General features: G+C 44.9%; 2 protein-coding genes across 2 annotated transcripts; both read right to left on the bottom strand.

The window, feature by feature from the left end:
• Window positions 1–20,256, bottom strand: LOC135377898 (uncharacterized). Its single transcript, XM_064610633.1, has 6 exons — window positions 20,090–20,256; window positions 19,667–19,765; window positions 19,383–19,461; window positions 3,684–3,803; window positions 2,709–2,786; window positions 1–323 (listed from the first exon to the last, which is right to left on the bottom strand). Exons 1-6 carry the CDS (start codon window positions 20,119–20,121, stop codon window positions 111–113), a joined length of 621 nt encoding a protein of 206 aa, XP_064466703.1. The 5' UTR covers window positions 20,122–20,256; the 3' UTR covers window positions 1–110.
• Window positions 11,029–15,445, bottom strand: LOC135377897 (uncharacterized). The gene is made up of 6 exons (XM_064610632.1): window positions 15,324–15,445; window positions 14,896–15,264; window positions 14,396–14,619; window positions 13,969–14,128; window positions 11,585–11,681; window positions 11,029–11,159 (listed from the first exon to the last, which is right to left on the bottom strand). Exons 1-6 carry the CDS (start codon window positions 15,430–15,432, stop codon window positions 11,123–11,125), a joined length of 996 nt encoding a protein of 331 aa, XP_064466702.1. The 5' UTR covers window positions 15,433–15,445; the 3' UTR covers window positions 11,029–11,122.

Below are 20,256 nucleotides of genomic sequence, written 5' to 3'. Positions count from 1 at the left end.
TCTTAGCTAATCATTAATTTTATTACATGGTATTCCTCTGTGATACTAAACATAAGTTTCCTAAACACACACATATATACACACACAAAAAAAAATAAAAACGTGGAAGACTACTTTTCAGTCAGCTTTGGTACTTCTTCGGGTAACTCTACAGACTTGTAAGGTGGTGATATGCCAAATATTTCACTTTCCTGGTCAACATCCTTGACAAACTCAGTGAAGATGCACTTTTCTCCCGTTAATGGGTCAATGATGTTGCCACTTTTGAACACGATGCGTTCAACTTTGTGTGCAACCCTTAGGCTAATACGTTCTGGCAGTTCCTGAAAAAAAAAAAAAAACATGTACAATTAAGTTCACAAAACAAAACATCAAAAAAGCATCACATAAATGGCATTTTGAAACATTAGCAGTGCAATGTGCATTGATATGTGGCAAGTAGACATGGATGCTGTATGACTAGTGTAAAGCACAGCTTCTTCCATGGGTCTGGAAGTTTGAAGCAGGAGTAGCGCTTTTCAAATGCATGGGTTACTTCGTTCAGAAGGAAAGCAACAAAGATATTTCCCACATGCAATTTGTACTGGCTGTTTTCTGTTAAGTTCTCTGAACTGGCTAACAGCTCTGCCAAAGCAATGAAGGGGAGTGACAGCTTCACTATGGCACAAGTGTGTCCTTCCAGTTATTTGTAAGTTACTTCAAGAGGATGTGCTGTATCACTGATATTGTGCAGTGCATTGTAAAATAGTCAAATCTTGATGTAATCAATGCCAATGATAAATTTGTGCTGTTCCTCCTTTCATATTTGCAACTAATATTAGACACCAAACAGCATTATACTATGTAAAATCACATATGCTCAATGTAACACATTTTCACCGATTTCTTACAAATTCATTAGATCGAGTTCAACTAATTAGAAATGTAACAAATGGGCAGAGGAGATTGAGAGAATCAGCTTTGGATGAGATCTGTGTTCCTTGTGTTCAGCTTTGTCATTTTTTCTAGCACATTTTAGAATACGCCATAGTGTGTCAGATGTGCTATTAAGCATGAACCGCATGGCCTGAAAAGCGTCTGAATTCTTTCCGAACCGAATTCGGGACCGAACTTTTTTCGGAGAACAGAATTTCGGGCCGACTTCCGCCCGATCTGGCCAAGCCATATTTCTCCTCCGAAATGGGAAGTGACGCCAACCGAAAAAGTAGAAGCATCCAATCCAGGAGAACCATAGCAACGGTGATGTAGCAATCAGGTCGACTGTTGCTGTGTGTGCGACTTCTACCCTTATGAATACGGGGATTATCTCATTGAACTGGATGGTTGAAAGGCGATGTCCCCCAAGGTCAGAAGTCTTCGGCCGAAATTCGGGGTGCATTTTGGTAGCACGCGGTGATGCACAGAAAAAAAGTTTGGTCCCGAATACGGTTTGGCCAGTTTTTCGGGCCATGCGGTTCAGCCTTTATAGTTCGTGAAGTAGTACAGAAGATGATGAGAGCATGTTGGTTTTCTTGAAACATGACAAATGAATGCAATTATACGAGGGGCGTTCAAGTCAAACCGGGACTTTTCATTTTTCGCAAAAGTAAAATGAACTTACAGGCGAGAAATTAGTTTTATTTTTCAACGTAATCTCCAGCTGTACTAATGCACTTGTCCCAGCGTTTCACGAGGGCTTGGATGCCAGCAGCGTAGAAATCCTTACCGACGCGTAGCAGCCATGATCAGACCGCATTCTTGACCTCGTCGTCGCAGCTGAAGTGGCGGCCCCCAAGGAACGCCTTCAGTAGCCCGAAGAGAAGGAAATCGCTGGGGGCGAGGTCTGGACTGAAAGGAAGATGTGGCCGCAACTCCCAGCCAAGTTCCTGTAAGGTGCATGTCGTGAGATGCGCGGTATGCGGGCGTGCATTGTCCTGTAGGAGGAGGACTCTTTTGGTGATGAGGCCTGGCTTTCCAAAACTGGAGGTGTTCGTGAATGATAGTGTTCAATGTTCCCGCATAAAGGTCCGTCTTTCGAGCCAGTTCGAGACATGTTATCCGTCGGTACTTGAGGATCAGGCGCTCCACAAGTTGGATGTTCTCAGGAACTCTGACACTGGGCTCTGAGCCGCCCCGGCCGGGATCGTCCTGCACCGATGTACGGCCGTCTCGGAACCGTTTGCACCACTCAAACGCTTTGCTGCGGCTAAGTGTATTGTGGCCATACTGAGCCTGAAGTCTTCTGTGAATTTCAGATGACTTTACGCCTTCATTCACGAGAAACTTCATGACAATTCGCTGTTCGATGTGCGCGCTCACCTCGTTGTCGGCCATCTTGTCTAGCACGTGTCTTCTGTTTTGCACAAACTTTGGACCACTACGTGGTGAACGCGGAGGCCTGTCGCGTGTGAAAATGATGAAAAAGAAGTAGCGGGAGCCATTTGTACACTCAGGAGACAGAAAGTCCCGGTTTGACTTGAACGCCCCTCGTATATAAAAAAAAAAAGGGTAATTCCACAGTGAAGAGACATTCTGACCCACATGCCTGACATTAACTGCAACACTATAAACAATTTCCATAATTATTACATGTACACAGGACCCAGGTGTGTAATTCTCCAGAAAGCTTAGGCTTCACTAAGGGACTGGCGAGAACTTACTCGGCCCCTCACAGTATGTTAGAAACTATGACAAAGATAAACGTCTTGTATATAGGAGCACATACTGACCTTTATTAAGACCCAGTCACCAGGTTGGCACTCTTCATTTCTGTCCAAAACATCATATTCTGTTCTTTCTTTGTAATGCTAGAGACAGGATAGTGGATAAAAACCATAAATGCACTTTTGGCAAGTAGGATAGTTACAGTTGCAGGTAGGGCACCAGACAGGGATATTCCCAGATTTTCCTCCTCTAATGCCCCCAAAATTTTGCAACACCCCCCAATATCCATGCCAGAAAGGTTAAAAAAAAGGCCAGAAGAGAGATGTGCCCCCCCCTTTCTCGGTCAGAGATGAAAATCCTGGGAAAATCCCTGCCACTCGACATGTTTAAAACCTCCTGCACAAGCTGGGTCCTGAGCATGAATCTGAACACTGCCTAATATCACAGACCAGTACCTCCCACTGTCAGATAGGATTGTTTGTGTGTTGCCATCAAATGGCAGGCAACCAACATTGAAAAACTTCGTGGTTTGATGATGTACTGTAAATGATTTCGATGCTGTACAGTTTTGACTAAGTAATTCCGACTACAGTGCAAACAAGAATGATACTCATGTGGCCATGCACTTGGCAACAAATGCTCAAACTACAAGTCTGACAAAAAACAATCTCTCAGGTAAGATCCTATTTCTCTTGCTCAAAACGATAAGTCAAATGCTGTATGACGTTCATCAGAGCACCACCACACAAATGTCACTGTTGCCAGCAGTGTTAGGTTTGTAATTAACCAGTCTGGAACAATCACATCAGGTTTCATGTGATTTGTTCAGGACAGTTTGAGTTATATATTATTGTACTTTCAATTGGCATTGCTTTCTGGAAAATATCTTCCAGACCAAGTCATGCATGAAGTTTAACACTTGTTCAGAGTACAGTCTTACTCAGCTGAGAAACAAGACGATGATGATTAGGGTTTTCCTGGCACATCAAAAACTATCAGCTGAGAAACAAGTCCATGATAGATGGCAAAGAGAAGCTTACCGCCAGCAGGTGTTTGTCCAACACAAATCTAGGAACACTAACACATACAGTCTTCCTCATAGTGGAAGTTATGCATTTTCCAAGAAATAGTGCCGGCGATGTTGCTGAAGCCATGTTTGTCTGTATGAAAAAGACACATTATGTTCAGTGCATAAATGCAGCGCAAGTGGAGGTAACTGTAGAAGCAAAAAAAGAAAATATTTCACCAATGTTCACAGTTTTCTTCTTTTTTTTTTTACTGGCAGCCCAAACTAACTGCAAGGGGACAAACTTCACCAAAACTGAGAAAAGTGTGGTAAAAACCCCGGCTACAAACATATTAACATTATTTATGTTTAGCATCAAAATTAACAGTTTTTGGCACCATCAGAGGTTTTCATATCAACCTGCATATTAGTTCCTTTTCTGTTACACACTGTTGCATTCATATTTAGTCTCCCAATGTGGGAGAGGAATGATGCATGACAGCAGATATCTAAATACACTGCTTAGAAGTCCACAGGAAATAGGGTAAAAACCAGTGCAAAATGGTTATTCCCGATAGAACTCGTACAAAGCCAATTTACCAAACCTGAACTTAATGTCACCGCTATCAGTTCAAAGCAGATTGACAGGTTAAAAAGATCTCGATTCCTTTGAGTGGTGTCACACCCCTAGTAGCACACATTGTTGCCGTGACGTTGAAGCAACATTGCAAATGTTGTCCAATGTGGTGCAACGTTTTGCAACATTCATAATATTGGATTATAATATTACCAGAAGTGGGCCAACGTTGCTATCCATTTTAGGATGTTCCTGCAACGTGGCAGTGCAATGTTTCTCCAATGTTGCTAGGGAACAGTGCCTGAACGTTCCTGAGTCACCTTCGAGCAACATTACTCATCCAAGCACCTGACCGTACCCTATAGTCGCACAATATTTTGCATGACAGTTGTGAATGTTACCTCAAACATTGCGCGAACGTTGGTAATGTCCCCTGGTAATGAGAATTTTTTTGCCAGCAACGATGCTGGAGAACATTTCCACAACATTCAGATAGCGTCCCAGCCACATTCCTTCAACACAAATAAAACATGGATGGAACGTTTGTGTTACGTTGCTGCAACATTGAAGCAGCGTCACAGCCATATTTTTCCAACACAAATACAATATTGAGGCAACATTTGTGTTATGCTGCTGCAACATTGAGACAGGATTACAGCCATATTTCTTCAACACAAATACAATATTAGGGCAACATTTGTGTTATGTTTCTGCAACGTAGAGACAGTGTTACGGCCATATTTCTCCAACACAAGTACAATGTGGAGGCAATATTCGTGTTGTATTTCTGCAATACTGAGACGGCATTACGGCCACTTTAGTTCAATGCAAATGCAATGTGAAGGCACCATTTGTGTTATGTTTCTGCAACATAGAGACAGCATTGCAGCCATATTTCTCCAACACAAATACAATGGTGAGGCAACATTTGTGTTGTAGTTTTGCAAAATTTAGACAGCGCTACAGTGATGTTTCTTGGAAAAGAAATACGACATTTCAGGCAACATATTCGTAATGTGTCCAGGTTCTGTGAGGGGGTCTCGTGCATTCCTCTCAGTTAATATCCCATGTAGCACAAGCCTGACTTAAAAACATGGTACTTGACAGGAAGGGATGCCGGGAATGTTGTTGGATGTACTTGACTCGTTATTTTATTTTAGTTTATTTAAAGCGAGCGATAAAAGAGAAACGAGCGCTACTTTTCAGCTACTTGACTAAGGCAGCGTTCACACGGGGCAACTTTTTGCAGCAACTATGAGCAACTTTGGAGTTGCTGTCAGCCGGCAACCTCCAGCAACTCGAGTTGCTCCGAGTTGCTGCGAATCGCTCCCGGACCGAAAACTTGAGAAGTTGCTCGTGCATCGGCCAATCAGAGAGGGAAGCATTGCCACGTGACTCCCGATGGCGTTGTGGATTTCGTTCGTGGGTTCATAGGTTCAAATCCTGGAGGTGCAGCTAAAAAATAACTTTTTCTTTTTTACGAACTTCACGGAAACATATCAGTTGCCACTTCTGGACGGCAATAATGATCTATTGGAGCAATAAAACTGACTGAAAGTTGATAAACAGCAGCTAAAGAAAAGATTCCACCAGTTCGATTCGAACCCACATTGTCCGGTCGCCATAAGGTTGCTTGTGGGTGGAGCTACAGAGTTGCTGCGTGTGAACGCGGACTCGAAATTGCTCAAAAGACGTTGGTTTGAGTTGCTTCGAGTTGCTGGGAAAAGTTGCCCCGTGTGAACGCCGGCTAAGAAACAGGTGCTACTAGTGAAGCAGTACCTGTTTCTTACTCAAGTAGCAGAAAAGTACCACTTGCTTTTCTTTTACCGCTCGTTTTAAATATAATTTCTGGACACGTTAGAGCAAACACCCTGTAGATACATAGGTTAATTACAAGTATGTATCATCATCACCGTTACGTTACAAATGTTTTACGCCCCACTACACTTAATGAAAGTACCCAGACAGTTTGTGTTTCAGTATATGCTCCATCTAGTGGGACACCCAAGCGGTTTCCCCAGCAGAGTCTACCTCCATAGGTAGCTCTCCTGCTTGATGACAATACAGGTCTTCCCCACACCCAGTTAGGCGGGAAGGGCACGGCATTTATGTAGTCACGTGTTGAAAAATGTGTACATACGGTGCCGCAATGTTGTTACAGTGTTGTGTACACGTTGCTCGAGTGTTACAAAGGAATGCTGCAAATGAAGCTAAAGTTGTGGACATTAGCGACGTTTGGGCAACCTCGCAGTATGACATTGATGAAATGTTGCCATACCATTCGGTGCTACCTGGGGTGTGTTCAACAAATATATGGATGTAATGCTTTACAATGTTGTAGGAACGTTACATAACTGTTGCCTAAATGTTGTGTTGTGTTAAAGAAATATGGCTGTAACACTGTCATAATGTAGCAGAAGCAGTACCCAAATGTTGCCACAATATTGTGGAAACATGACGGAAGTGTTGCCTCAATATTGTATTTGTGTTGGGGAAACATGGTTCTAGTGCTGTCAGAATGTTGCAGAAATGTTTTCCAGCAACATTGCAGCAACAAATTTTCAAGAGGACATTAGCCACGTTTCTGCAACATTTGAGTAAAACATTACCACAATGTTCTGGCAGCAAACTGTGCTACTAGGGGCCAGAATCTATGGTCCTTTTTGGCAGTCTGTTTTTTATTGGGGGGGGGGGGGGGGGATCCCTGCACACAAAGCTCGATGAAAGTACCTAAAACTCGTTTTTCAAATTTCGGTTGCAAATTGTTTAAAAGGTTCGTATACTGGTAAAGTATGGCACATATAGCAAGCCGTTGCACAAGTGTCTATAGCGATCAAAACTACTGGGTCGTGGCTGTTGCGTGGTAGTTTTTCAAAATGGTACTGGTAGCGGTACGGCAGTACTACCAGATTTTTTAGAAATGTACCGAGTGGCACTTGACAGGATGCTGGACAGCTTTCCCGGAATGAAATACGTTCGAACCATTGTTTTTCACTTTTAAAATAGAAGAGGAGCTGAACTCGTTGGCTTGAACCCGTACCGAACACTCAAAAATTTAGTTTAAAAGCGGCTTTAACCAGTGGTTACGAGGAACGCATGCTTACACAAATACAAATAAGCTAGAGTAAGTAGGAAGCAATAAAAGCGACATTTCGGTCCTCGATCACATCTTCAGAGATCGCTCACCTCAGTATGCGTTAATATGAACAATGTATTGGTACAATTAATACAAAACCGGCCCCGTAGTTCACAACACGACAATGCGCGACCTCACAACTTGAACTTGTGCAAGGCGCTAGCTACGTTAGCAGTGGCTTGCAGCAGCCAGCAGCCTTCTTACCCGGATTCCGAGATCAGTATCCTTACTTCTCCTCCGTGGTTTGTTGACTACAAGGAGGTTATATACCAGAACTTCAGAATTTTTAGCATGAAACCTCCTTGGTGGACTGTCGTTAGACTTGGCTGCCTTGGCTGCAGAGTTAAGATGGTTAAGACGTCTGGGAACGAGACTCCGCGCTTTCAGCCAATTGCGTAGTAGGAGGGGAATCACGTGGCACCTGCTTGTTTCGAAAGCAGACGACGGCGAGGACGACGGAGCGAAAGTCTCGCGCTTCCTTGTCCTACACACGACTAATATGAAATTATGTTGGAGTTCATGATCGAGCACCACAATTTATTCACTGGCGTGTTGTCGCCGTCCTACACGCAAAGGAGTGGGCATAATTAATCGCGATATTAAATTCCAGCGAAGGAGCTGTCAGGACAGTTGACCGAAATGTAAGCTTTAGGCAGACCTTTGCGTATCGTTCTGCTAATCTGTACATGGATGACAGAAAAGCAGTTTCACGAAAGACGTCTCGTTTGATACAAATGCGTTGTCGCGCGATCTAAACACCGCTGTCAACCGTGGTGGCATTCATAGGAGTCACGCAAAGTAACTTGCAGCCATATCCTGCATGCCCTCCATGCTCACGGGCGACGCGTTTGGAGCGCAGGGACTACCTATCCATAACTATGCTAACTCTCATCGCTAGGTTTAGGTTGCGTCACGTACCACGTGCGCTCGCTCCTGAACAACACGTACATCATCGATTAGGTTTCGCCGCCGCGCAAAGCATATGCTGGTACCCCAACAACACCGAACGTCCGTCGGATGTACATGATAGGTCCGAATGTCCTCAGTCCCTAGCGTGCATCCCAAATCGCTAAGCGCTGCCCACTGCGCGGTATGGCACGCGGGGGAACGTCCAGACAGGATCTATCATGCACGTCTGGGACAAAAAGTAGAAAAGTGCAGCCGGTATAGGTGTAGTAACTGAAACTCAAATGTATCACTTACAATTCAAAACAAAGTGTCGTTTTCACTGATGGACGCTTAATTTGAGAGAACTTCGCCGGTTGAAATAGCTGACAACGTAATTTGAATCTGAACACCCAGATGGCGACTTCAAGTAACAGAAATTCTTCCCCAAGAACACACGCGGTCCTCAGGATGTCCTCAAAGTGTCATCACGTCCTCGTTTGTGATGGGATGAACGGAGGAGGTCCACACTCCACAGGCTGTCATCATAGGAGCTTCTAGTGATTGTCATTTGCGTACATCCTGCGGTCGTCAACCGGAGGACAAGCACAGGAGAAGCAAACTATTTTAATACTGCGTTGTGCATTTTAATATCTGCTAGCAGTAATCAAGTTCCCGATTTATTTCTCATTACCCAATACAATCAAAGAAGGAGTGCTCATGCATAAATTCCCCCCCAAAATAATAGCGTTTCACTGCTCAAGCATCACTTACGATGCATGCATCAAACCAAAGCAGTAAGAAACACGGACACTACCTTGATAGCGATTTAATACTCCAAGGAATTTCTCACTTCATTGTTGGTTATGTGCGAAATCAAGTTAAACTTAAGTGGTTTCGCAGGTCTTAGTTCCCATGAGCCTTTGCGTGCCACACGTGGCGCTTGGGATCCCAATGAAGGCTTCTGAGGAATCTCAGGCGGTTGCTGTTTTGTGGTCTATTTTTGAAGCGTGATGTGGGCAAGCTAACGCTTGTCCCATCCTACAGTTGGCGATACAAGGTCTTAGTGGCCTAGGGGCCTTTTATATTTCTCTCCTTTTTTGCTTTTTAAACTGTGACACTCATTGTCTGTGATGAGAAATATGCTGAACAAATACAGATGAGAAACCAGGAATGGTAGCTGGTGACCGAGGTTGAAAAAATATATAAGATATATAAAAAAGCACACTCACGCTGACTGGGTGCTGCAAATGTGACCTCACTTCTCAAAATAAATAATTCACTAAGGTATCTGCTTGCTCCCACAATTGTACTAGCCCCGTCATTTGGTAGCTCCCATAGGAGGTCCTGAGGATATGACGGGGAGTCTCACTTTGTCACATTTCTAACAAATTGAGGGCCTGGTAGGGAAGTCCTGGGGATGTTATCCCTGTCCGCTGATGACTTTCCTCGGACGTACACAGGAGGTCATTGTGTTCTTGGGGTTGTAACTGCCCCAACAACACAGAAACGTCCTACGACCGTCCCCAGGATGTCAACCCCGGACGACGATGACATCCTCAGGAAGTTATCAACTGCTCGTCCCGGTGTTACCTCCGTGTTAAAATGGGACTCCCGGTCATATCACCTGCACATCCTCAGGGTATCAACCTGGAACACACGCAGGACCTTGTGAGGACGACTTCACCTGCACCTCATTTTTCTCCGTATCATTTATACGAAACCAGACACAGTGCTGAAAACTTCTCTTTTTCCATACATCTTGATTAACTTCCGCAGTACAATCTCACTGTTTGTTTCTAGTACAATTCATAACGGACAACGAGCGCAGCGGTTTAAAGAGAAAGCAAAGAGAAATATAAAAGACGCAAATAAAAATCCTGTCATGGGCACGGAATCCGAGAAACCCACTCCGAAAGGTACTAAAATTCTCTTCCGAAGCCAAAACAGACACTTTTTATTGCATATAACACGATCCTCCGTACATTCGAGAGTCCTGCTCGCCTGTGACACAAAACGAAGGGTGAGCTATCCACGTTTCTTTCGATTACGCAAAGAAAGAATACTCAAAGTGACAAATTGATTGCAGTGTCCCTAGTAACACAAAATGTTGCCGGAACATTGTTACAATGTTGCCCCCAAACGTTGTCAAAACGTGGCTAATGTCCTTTTGAAGCCACATCCTAGTAACGTTACATGCGAACATTGCTCCAACATTGCCAGAATGTTTAAATTAGCTCTGCAACGTTGCTGCAATGATACTGCCACATGATGACAACATGCTTTCAACATTGTTCCAACATTGCTGCAATGTTACTGGCATATTTTTTCTCGTGGAGCCAACGTTATTCCAACATTGCCCCAACAGTAAAGCCACTATTACTGAACGTTCAGGTAACATTACAGGAATGTTGCCACCAGGATGATGGCGGCGGAAAATGCCGGCCCATGAAGCACAGTGTCTCCGCATGCAAGAACTGAACCACATGCTGAGAGTTTATGTTGGGAAAAGGGCGAGCACTGCATCAGTTCCCCCTTCATCTTGCTATGTTACCATGGGGAAGAGGTATTATACTTACAACGCTAGGTCAAGAGGAAACCAGTATAGTGCTCCCACTTTTCCGAGCAGACACTCCCAGCGTGTGCTACGATTTGGATGCGAAGCCACCGTGTGCTGTGCGCCAGCATTGTCTGAAACCCTTTACGGGTCAATCCCAGCATGCCCTCAGCCCCTGTTTACGGTCCTCAGAAATATTCTGGCTCCACCGTGGGACTTGTGGGTGGCTCAGATATGCGATTATGACAGGCTAATGGCGCTCAGGTAGATTATGGTGCAAAGCTTTTTATTTTAAAAAAGCTTTATTTATGTGTACAGTTACACAGATGGTGCTTGTTCCTGAGGGCTGCTGTTCCTGAAATGGAAATGTGAAACATGTTTAACATAGTTTAAAGCAACACATGACGGTGGCCGCAAAATGCAACACCAATGTTGGGCGAAGCAAATGAAACACCCAGAGCAATGTAACCACTGAAGAAAACAAGCATAAAATGTACCAGAAGGAACCCCCTGTACTGGCATTCCAACTTCCAACCGAATAACCGAAGTGTTTGTTATATATTTGAAAACTACTTGTTTCGATTTGAACGTGATTTGACACTGGACCTATTCGATTTCATAAGACAATGCACCATTTGCACGGGTCTACCTTCCAATGTTCCATACGCTATCACTATACATGTGGCACTAAACATATACACACAGCAGGGCTTGCACTCATCCCATTGCTCCCATTGGAAATGAGGAGGGAGCATAATAATGAGTACACATCTCTCATACCGTTTCTTCACCCTTGATGGAGCATAGCGTAGCCAGTCTGCAACGTACGTCTTCAGATGTGTGTCAGTTTCTTCCGGGAAATGCTTCCGTACTGCGCCTTGTATTGTCGAGAAAACAAAAAAAGGAACGAAGTCAGCTCACAAATTATGTGTACTTTTTTCCTATTTACCCCCAAAAAGCACTCTATTAGCATAGTCATGCCATGTGTGGGTTCCACATTTGTGAATTCACACCTTCAGTTAAAGGCTTCCTGCACAGCCCAAAGCTGAACCAGTTTCCGACGTTCTGCCCCATCTGCGGAGGGCAACATTGTTGTCAAAAAAGCACCCCAAATATCTCCAGAACATTTGTCGTGACGTCGCATGCCATTTCTATCCTTTTCTCCTTTACTCTTAGTTGAGCTCACAACCAGGTAAAAATCAGGATGTTTCACTTCAGTCGTAAGAGAACACAATAGGCTGCTTGTCCAGTAGCCAATCAACCTTGCCAGGAAATCAAAGCTTGCAGAAACGGGCAATGACAACATACTCCACATAAATAATTGGAAAACAAAACCTAAGCTTGAGCGAAAAACGACTATACAGTAAACTCTGAACAACTCGACGCCCCCAGTATCCACCACTGTTTGTTTAAGTTAAACAGTAATTTGAGTTATTAAATGCATTGTACAACAAAGTAGATAGACCAGGAAAATCAAGGTGGGTTTGAGTCAAGCATAAATTTCAACTTATCCGATTATGACTTAAAGGGAGCTCGCTGTATTTTAAAACTGTTCTGTTTTGAAGGTAAGCTCTACTAGCTGTGGCTGTGAACTTGGAGACAAGGAGAACGTTTTTAGTCACCTTCAAGTTTGTTTTGGTTTTGCGTTTAGTTTTGGTGTAGAAGCACTTTAAAAACTGGACCAGCAGGCTATGTATTCTTGTCATAAATGTTTTAGAACCTGCTAGCTAGGTAGTTCTACGACAGATAGCAATGCGAGTTTTGAGTCCAAGTTGAACAGCCAACCACTAAGAGAAACTAATGCTCCTTTTTACATCCCTGCAGTTCAGTAGATGTTGTACAAGAATGCTATTTTAGATCACTTGAAAGCAATGCACACAACTACACTGCCTCCAGTGGGCTATTGGCAACTGTGATCAGGGTGTCGAACCGAACCCGAACCCGAACCGAAAACCGTACCCGAACCGTTATTTTTGTCGGAACCGAACCCGAACCCGAACCGAAATTTTCATGACACTGTTGAACCCGAACCGGAGCAGAACCGTAAAAATAATAGCGGTAACCGGTTCGCAACAAAACGGTTCGGACATAAAAGAAGTCAGGATAAGAGTTCCTCTCTATCCCCGAACGAAGACACATTGGTATCATCATCACGCGCCTATATCATAAATTTCAGAAATGTTCACCTAGCAGTCAGACGACGACGTATAGTAAGTATACTTTCAGCGTCGTTTTAACATGTTGAAGCGCAGTTGTCCTTGTGAGTGCCGCGGCTAGCGCCCCACGCACGCGATGCGGCGTCTACTCTTCAGAGACCAGGTGCCACGCGGACGAATGAAACACGAATGGAGTAGGCCAGTTATATAGCTCTACAGGACGAATATGTGATCAAATAAGCGCCCAAGATTTCCCTTTACACGTGAGCAGCACAAATTAAACAAGTCAGAAACATGAGAAGTGGAGAAGGAGCGTACGCAGAACGGTGCCTGTTTGATTGGTCGTGCTTTGAAAAGTAAATGTGGTTCTGCTTATTCGTAGCGCAGTTGTGTCGTCGTGACACATTGCCGTTGTGTTGTGGATTAACAAGTACACTGCTGTGAGCTCGGACAGAGTAAGGCTTGCAGGCTTATTTTCGACATGCTTCAGTACGGTTTCAGATCGATTCACGCTGCGAAGGCAGTGTGCCGGCAAGTACTGTCGTCTATGTTACGCTGTCCATCTTATTAGGCTTCCTTTAAGTGTATCTTGCTGGCACTGTGCGTGTGAAAAAATATATTTTGGGAACAGAAAGTAGCAGGACTACACCGCTTCAACAGCGTGAACTCTAGTTGCAATAAGTGTTCATCCATTTCTCATTTCTCTCACTAAAGGGCTACCTCACCGCTAGAGACGTCAATGCAGACCACAGCAGTAAGCTATTAGCCACGCATTTCCTGATAGAAGCAGTTTTATAAAACATATATAACGGAAGCGTTGAACCGGTTCGCGGCTGCGAACCGGTTTGCAAACCGGTTCGGGGCTGCGAACCGGTTTGCAAACCGGTTCGATTTCTGGCCTGGCCGAACCGGAACTGAACCGGAACGAAATCAAAACAACGCGAACCCGAACCCGAACCGAACCCGTATTTTTTGCGGTTCGACACCCTGACTGTGATGACAACCTACCAGTGACGACGTCCAACAGCTTGTGGCCCAAAAAGGCTTGTTTGCCTTTCCTTCCAGTCATGCAGAAGCCTTGAGCATACGAGTCCACCATGCACCGCCGCATGATGTGACGCACACAGTCTTGCGGTGAAGCCCCGCCAATAGTTGAGAGGTAGGACACCTATGGATGAGAATGGACTGTCACATACGAAGGGGAAGAATTATTGCTACAAAATGGGCTGCTCAGCTTGGGAAAATTGGACATAACTGGGTTATTATTTTTTTTTTTTCATTTGCACTACCATTGGCCATATTCACAGTCTGAATTACCCGTGCATTTTATTGCCCACTTGAAAGTGCGCAATCAGTAGATGCTTCCGTAAGCAAAAATACTGATGGCATAGAGCATTAGACAAAAATAATTACAGGAAATGCAAGCTGTCCTTACAAGATCAGATCTGCTTTTGGGTGCATAGAGCTGTTTCTCAAGCTCATCAAGACTGCTGCTGGATGCTAGAGGTAGCAGTTCGAGCACTTGACTGTCTGGTGGCTCAGGTGCTGCTGGTGGAATGTGTGCTGAGAGCGCCGTTTCAATTCTTTTCAGACTCCCTGCTTGTATAGCTAGTTGTGTCTTTATCCCCTTCAATACCTTGAGGGTCTTGTGCTCTAATGCTGCAAAAGACAGAGGAATGACATTTCAGAATCTATGCCACAGCTGAGACTGCGAAACAGTGCAGTGTCTGAGGGCTTTTAACTGTAGGGGTAGCTATTGACGACAACAGGATTTCTGTGCCCTCCAGTACAACTCGATCTCTACACAAAGGTACGCAGCTGATATGGTCTCATATAAACGAATTACGTACAGCTATAATGTGAACATAACGTTTAAAAGCACAGTTGAAGATAAGTGTTACAAGGTGCAAGATAATTTGTCAAGGCTGTACTTACAAGACTTCGTGGGACTTTCTCTGGCCCTCACTTCATGGTTTCTTGGCCCTTGTGACAGTGACCTTGGGGGAGAGAGTGAGCGAGGAACCGACGCAGTTTGTGAAGTGCGAGGCTGAGATCCTGGTATCTTTGGAGGTCGTGGGCGTGGAATACACTGCGCTGTGAGTTGCTGTTCAGCAGGAGGTTCTGCCATTTCGTCTGAAACGGCTCCATCCACGGCGTTCATGCTCTCTTCGTCAGAAGATAAAAAGCGTTGTGGTCGGCGACGCTTCCTCTTGAGGATGCAGATTTCGTCATTGTCGTTGTCGCTTGCTAGGTCTGACGTGATCGCTGCCTGGCGCTCTTTTTGTCTTGCCATTTCATAAGTCTCTGGGAAAAAAATAACAAGGTTATTGGCGCTTCCACAGATGATGTAAATGACAACCTACCGCACTGATAAAGCACCCGACACTTGTGTTCCGTCCAGTGTTTCACAGGCTTTTCACAATTCCGTATTGCATTTGCCAGCTTGGCAGCATTCTTGTATGGTGGCCACATTGCAGTGCCATGTGGAGTGACCCACAGTGTAGGAATTGCAGAAACCTCGTCACGTTCCTCATAGAACACGATACTGTACTGCGCAGTTCCTAGAACAGCGGAACATGGGATTGATGATGATGCTTTGTTTGAAAAACAGTAACAAAGAAAAGTTCAAAGAAATGTCAAACAACAGTGCATGACACTGTGCACAGAACGCCCTCTAGTTGATTTTTCATAGCACGTCGCAAAGCTTAGGCAGTGCTTTTGCTGGTAAAGTCAACCGCTGATCCGCATCAGATCACGGCAACACAAAAATTACTGCCCGTGCCTCAGGACAGTTTAACAAAAAAAAAAAGAAAAGAGGATGTAAGGGGCCCTCCAGTGGTGCATGACGTATTACTTGCATGTGTGCAAGAGAGGAAATATAGCGTAGCGGCCTGGTCCAGCTGGCAAGCACACACATTTGTGCTGAATGTCGTCTACACTCCAGACAGCATAATCTGTTGAAGGGCCCGTAACTGCAAATATGCCCAACTCAGAGGATGTCAGCGGCTGATGATATAGGTTCTCCAGCTTTGGAAAATACCGTCCGCAGATGCTCACGCCACTTGCAGTGCTTATAATGTTTACAATCCATACAATGTGGCCATCCTTCAGCTTTGCACAGCAGTCTGTTCTTGAAAGCTTGAAAACAGTGTCTCCAATTTGAAGCATGGAGTACTGAGTGCAGGTGATCCCTGCAGGGGTTGGCCCGTTGGAATGCTGTCGTGAGGGCTCACATGACAACGCTGGTGGACGCCCTAACCTGCACATCAATTGCTTTTCGCTGAGGCGGTGGACAGCCTGCTGCAGAGCCCTGGCGTGAGAGTTCAGTAACGATTTGATTTCGTGTAGAAAATTCTCGAACGGGAATGCTGAATACGCGTCAAGTGGGCCGAACCTTCGCACGTCATTCACGACGTGAAGCAAGGAATGGACGTTATACACGTAAATTCCACTTCCGTAGAGCTCACCAGCCTCAGCTACGAACTCCTGAAGAAGACGCTCTGCAGTATCAATGTGTGTCACGGAGAACTTCCTGCAGACCAGAATCGTCATGGAGACATTGAACTTCATGAAATGTTTGAAATGAGCACGCCCCAGGGTGCCTTGTAAAGCTACAGCTCCGTAATAAAGCAGGAAGTTGCGAAATTCAACTGCTTTCCAGAGCTCCACGACATGGAGTGCTCTTGGCCTTCGTTTCATGTCGCTGGGGACGTGGGCATTTAAACGATTAAGATATTCCGAGACTTGTTTCTTTGACAGGTTACTCATCTTTGCTGGGTGCGGCTTGCTGGACGTCCAGTACTGAGTCAGCAATTTCTTCATTACTCCCAGGCACACTAAATGCATGTAATCTAACGGGAAACGACTCACAAGTCCCACATTTAAGGAGAGCAAAGGAGAATACCCATGGTGGTGATCTGGTTGTTGTTGCACTTTAAAGCTCTCATCAGTACGTAGTAGACTTCCGCACTCAGGGTAGATGACCTTGTTGTCGCAACTTGAATATATGCCTTTCTGAACACACTTCTCGCAACCATAATAAGCAGTGTGTCCTTTGATGCACTTCAAAAATGCTCTAGCTGGTGCATCACATATGAATGCGTGCAGCACAACGTCGAACAGGTGATCATTGTGAGTAATGCCTTCCTTTAAAAGCTCATTCATTTCTTGCACAAAATCGCTCAAGTATGCGCTCAAATCTTGTGGCTTGCAATCACCTTCGTACAGTGCAGCAATGAATGGTGTACTGTCTGAACTTTCATTGACTCTTATAAGTATGGGCCAAAATTGCCTCCTTGAACTCCTTGATATGGGAAGCCCATCTATGTTGATGACCAAGGAAAGTGTGGAGCAGCTGCTGGGTATGTTGTCCTCAATAATGTGGCGAAGCAATGTGGCACGTATATCAAAGTAATGGTACACACCGTCCCCCAAAGATTTGACCTCAATTGACCTCGGCGTTTGCAAGAGCGTCCTTGCATCTTCGGGAAGATCGGGGTGGAAAGACTTCAGGGCTTTTAGCAGACTTGTCAGGTGGGAGGCAGGTACTTTTGTCTTGAGCGCCCACTGCTGCAACTTAACCTTTACACTGCCTGTGTCCGCTGCAGAATGGACAGTATGAGTAGTCGATCGTCCAGAATTCACGTCTGTATCTGAGTGAACATCGAAGGCTTCATGCGACACACTGCCCAATGCATCTTCCGAATAGCCAGCGTAGGCGACAGAGACGACGCTCTCGTAATCTGAGCTGTCACTCTCTTGACTGCTCCCTGCGGCATCCACAGACAAATTGAGTATTGTCAGCGTGGCAGGCACCTGACCCTCTGGCACACCTTCCAAAGCGTCGTCACTTGGACTGTCAAACACTGTGTTATCCAGGAAGTTTTGTAGATCCATTGAAACATCATGCGAGATCCGCCTCCGTAACTGGCGAGAGCTCACATTATGCAACGAGCTTTTCAGCCTACACCGTTTCATAATCACAACAAAATCGTTCTGCGTCAGCGGTAGAGCGACTAGAGCGAAGAATGCGAAACGCGGCGTTCACTTTTGAAACTTGGCGCGCTGAGCGTCCCGCCTTCCCCATGTGTGATAGAGACGCAACGACTATGCAAGAACATGCCAAGCTCTGCTATCGTCAAAACAACGTTAACAAAGAGGGTATACTCACCGAAATCCTTCAAAGCTGAAGAGGCCATGGAAGTGACTTCAAACTGTAACCTACGGTGGTTGCTCTACAACGCCCGACAGCAAAACGCACACCGGCATAACAACGACAAGCGCCATTAATCACGTGACCGCATCACAGCCGGGCTAGTGCGGCCGATGTTTCGTACAATAGTTGCGTAAATATGTGCGCCCCTCAAACCATGTACAGCGGTTATAAAATCGTTCGAAGGGGCAAAAGGCTCTCTGACGTCTTGGACGTTTGGTACAGTGGACAATCTCCTTCAAATGAAAATTTATATTGCAGGTACGCTATCCGGCTATGTTTGGACAATGTTGGGCAGCAATATTCGGTAAACGTTTTAGTGTGATGTTGTGGCGACGTTGCCGTGCGTAGAAAAATGTTGACCAACATCTAGCAATGTTGCCACAATATTGTTGAATATTGCGAAACATTGCTCCACTATTTACAGCATTCGTAACGTTGCAGCAACGTTGTGGCAACAATATGTCACGTGGCGTCAAGCCGTTCCGACTCGCAGATTTTGAAGTGGGGGAGGAATGTAGCGAACTACTGTAATAGGCGCAACTGAAAGAGGCGGTCTGGCAACAGGGGGTCTAGGAAAAGGAGAAAGAGAACATGGCGGAGGTGGCCATGCTACAGAAACGTGCTACGAAGAAAGTCCATGTAATCCACGTAATGTAATGCTGTATTGAGTTGCTGAATAAACAGAAGGTAATGTCCAAAGAAGTCACCACACTACCCTGCACAGACAATTGTCCCATAAACACATAGGCCAATGTTGTCTCCTGCCTCGCAGAGCGAGATGTGGCAGAAGGCAACATCAGCCCATATGCAGGCCACTTCAGGCAGTAGTAGCCAAGCAGGTTGATGGGAAGCATATGACTCGCAATTATAGCTGGAACTAGGTTTCATAGCAACCATTGTTCCCGCCTGCATGTATTGGGGAACTGGTTCTAGACCACTCTCTCTCCAGCTGGAAGAAGCCCGTTTCTACTCAGGGACAAGCCTGTTTCCAGGCTAGAGTCACTTAAATTCATGGCTGGAACAAGACCAATAATCCAGCTTGGAAATTCTGGCTGCAAATTTTGTTAGGGGAAGCACACTCGGCTTCTCGATGTCCAAATCACGCTGTGCATTCATTAGCCCTATGTATACTGAACCAGCAGTAAGCAGGACCAGTTACATATCCTTAATGTAACTCTTTGTGAACAAAGCAAGCAGGGATTCTTACCTTTAAGATAGGTCGATTAATCTCTTCTGGAACAAAAAGCAGGGACTTGGAACATATTTTAAGTCTTCCTTTCTGCCGACTATGGGAGGAGATACATAGAACCATAAAGTACTTACAAGGGCACAAGACAATGTATGGCAAACTATTTTTCAAACAAACTGCAACTAGTGAAACGTTCAAAGCCCAAGGCTTGTCAGGAAACCAAGTTTGGCCACGCCACTGGGAAAACCCACATATTAATCACCACCGTAACTTACCTGCAAAGTTTAATAACGTGTCCTCACCGTTTTAAAGCTTCGGCCTCCGGAACCTCGTCAGGATACAGGTATACACTGTAATCCTTGAAATAAATTTCCCCAGGCTCCAACAGTAAAAGGGAAAATCTAAACATTTGAAAGTGAAAAATATTACTTTCACCCTCGTCGTGTTGAGTACCCGGGAACTCGCCGCATAGTGCAAAAGTAACAGCGAATATGGTACACAAAACAGTAGGAAAATTCGTGGGACCATGCAATGCTCCGTAATAACGAAATTCACCGCGTTATTTCCGGGATAAACCAAAAGTATTTTAAATGAGCCGGCGGACTACGCCATGAGCAAACTTCAAAGAGTCCTCAATGGACAACTACAGAGTATTTAAAAAAAAGACACGTAGGACGCTACTTTACAGATGGCACAAGGCTGTAATAGAATAAAAGGTGTCTAACCTTTCAGTATTTTGATGTTCAGTAAAAGCCATTACCACCCCCACTCGAGTTCAGCTTCGCCAGTTTTGCCCGCGGTGGATAACTTTTATGCTTGGATTGGATTCGATGATTGCGTGCACGTGACATCATAAAAGGACGCTGTTAAATGATTGGCTAGTTGTGCCCAT

This window comes from Ornithodoros turicata, chromosome 1 (genome assembly GCF_037126465.1).
Source record: "Ornithodoros turicata isolate Travis chromosome 1, ASM3712646v1, whole genome shotgun sequence".
NCBI lineage: Eukaryota > Metazoa > Arthropoda > Arachnida > Ixodida > Argasidae > Ornithodoros > Ornithodoros turicata.
The sequence above is the reverse complement of the archived record's forward strand: the minus strand, read 5'-3'. Positions and strand labels throughout refer to the sequence as shown.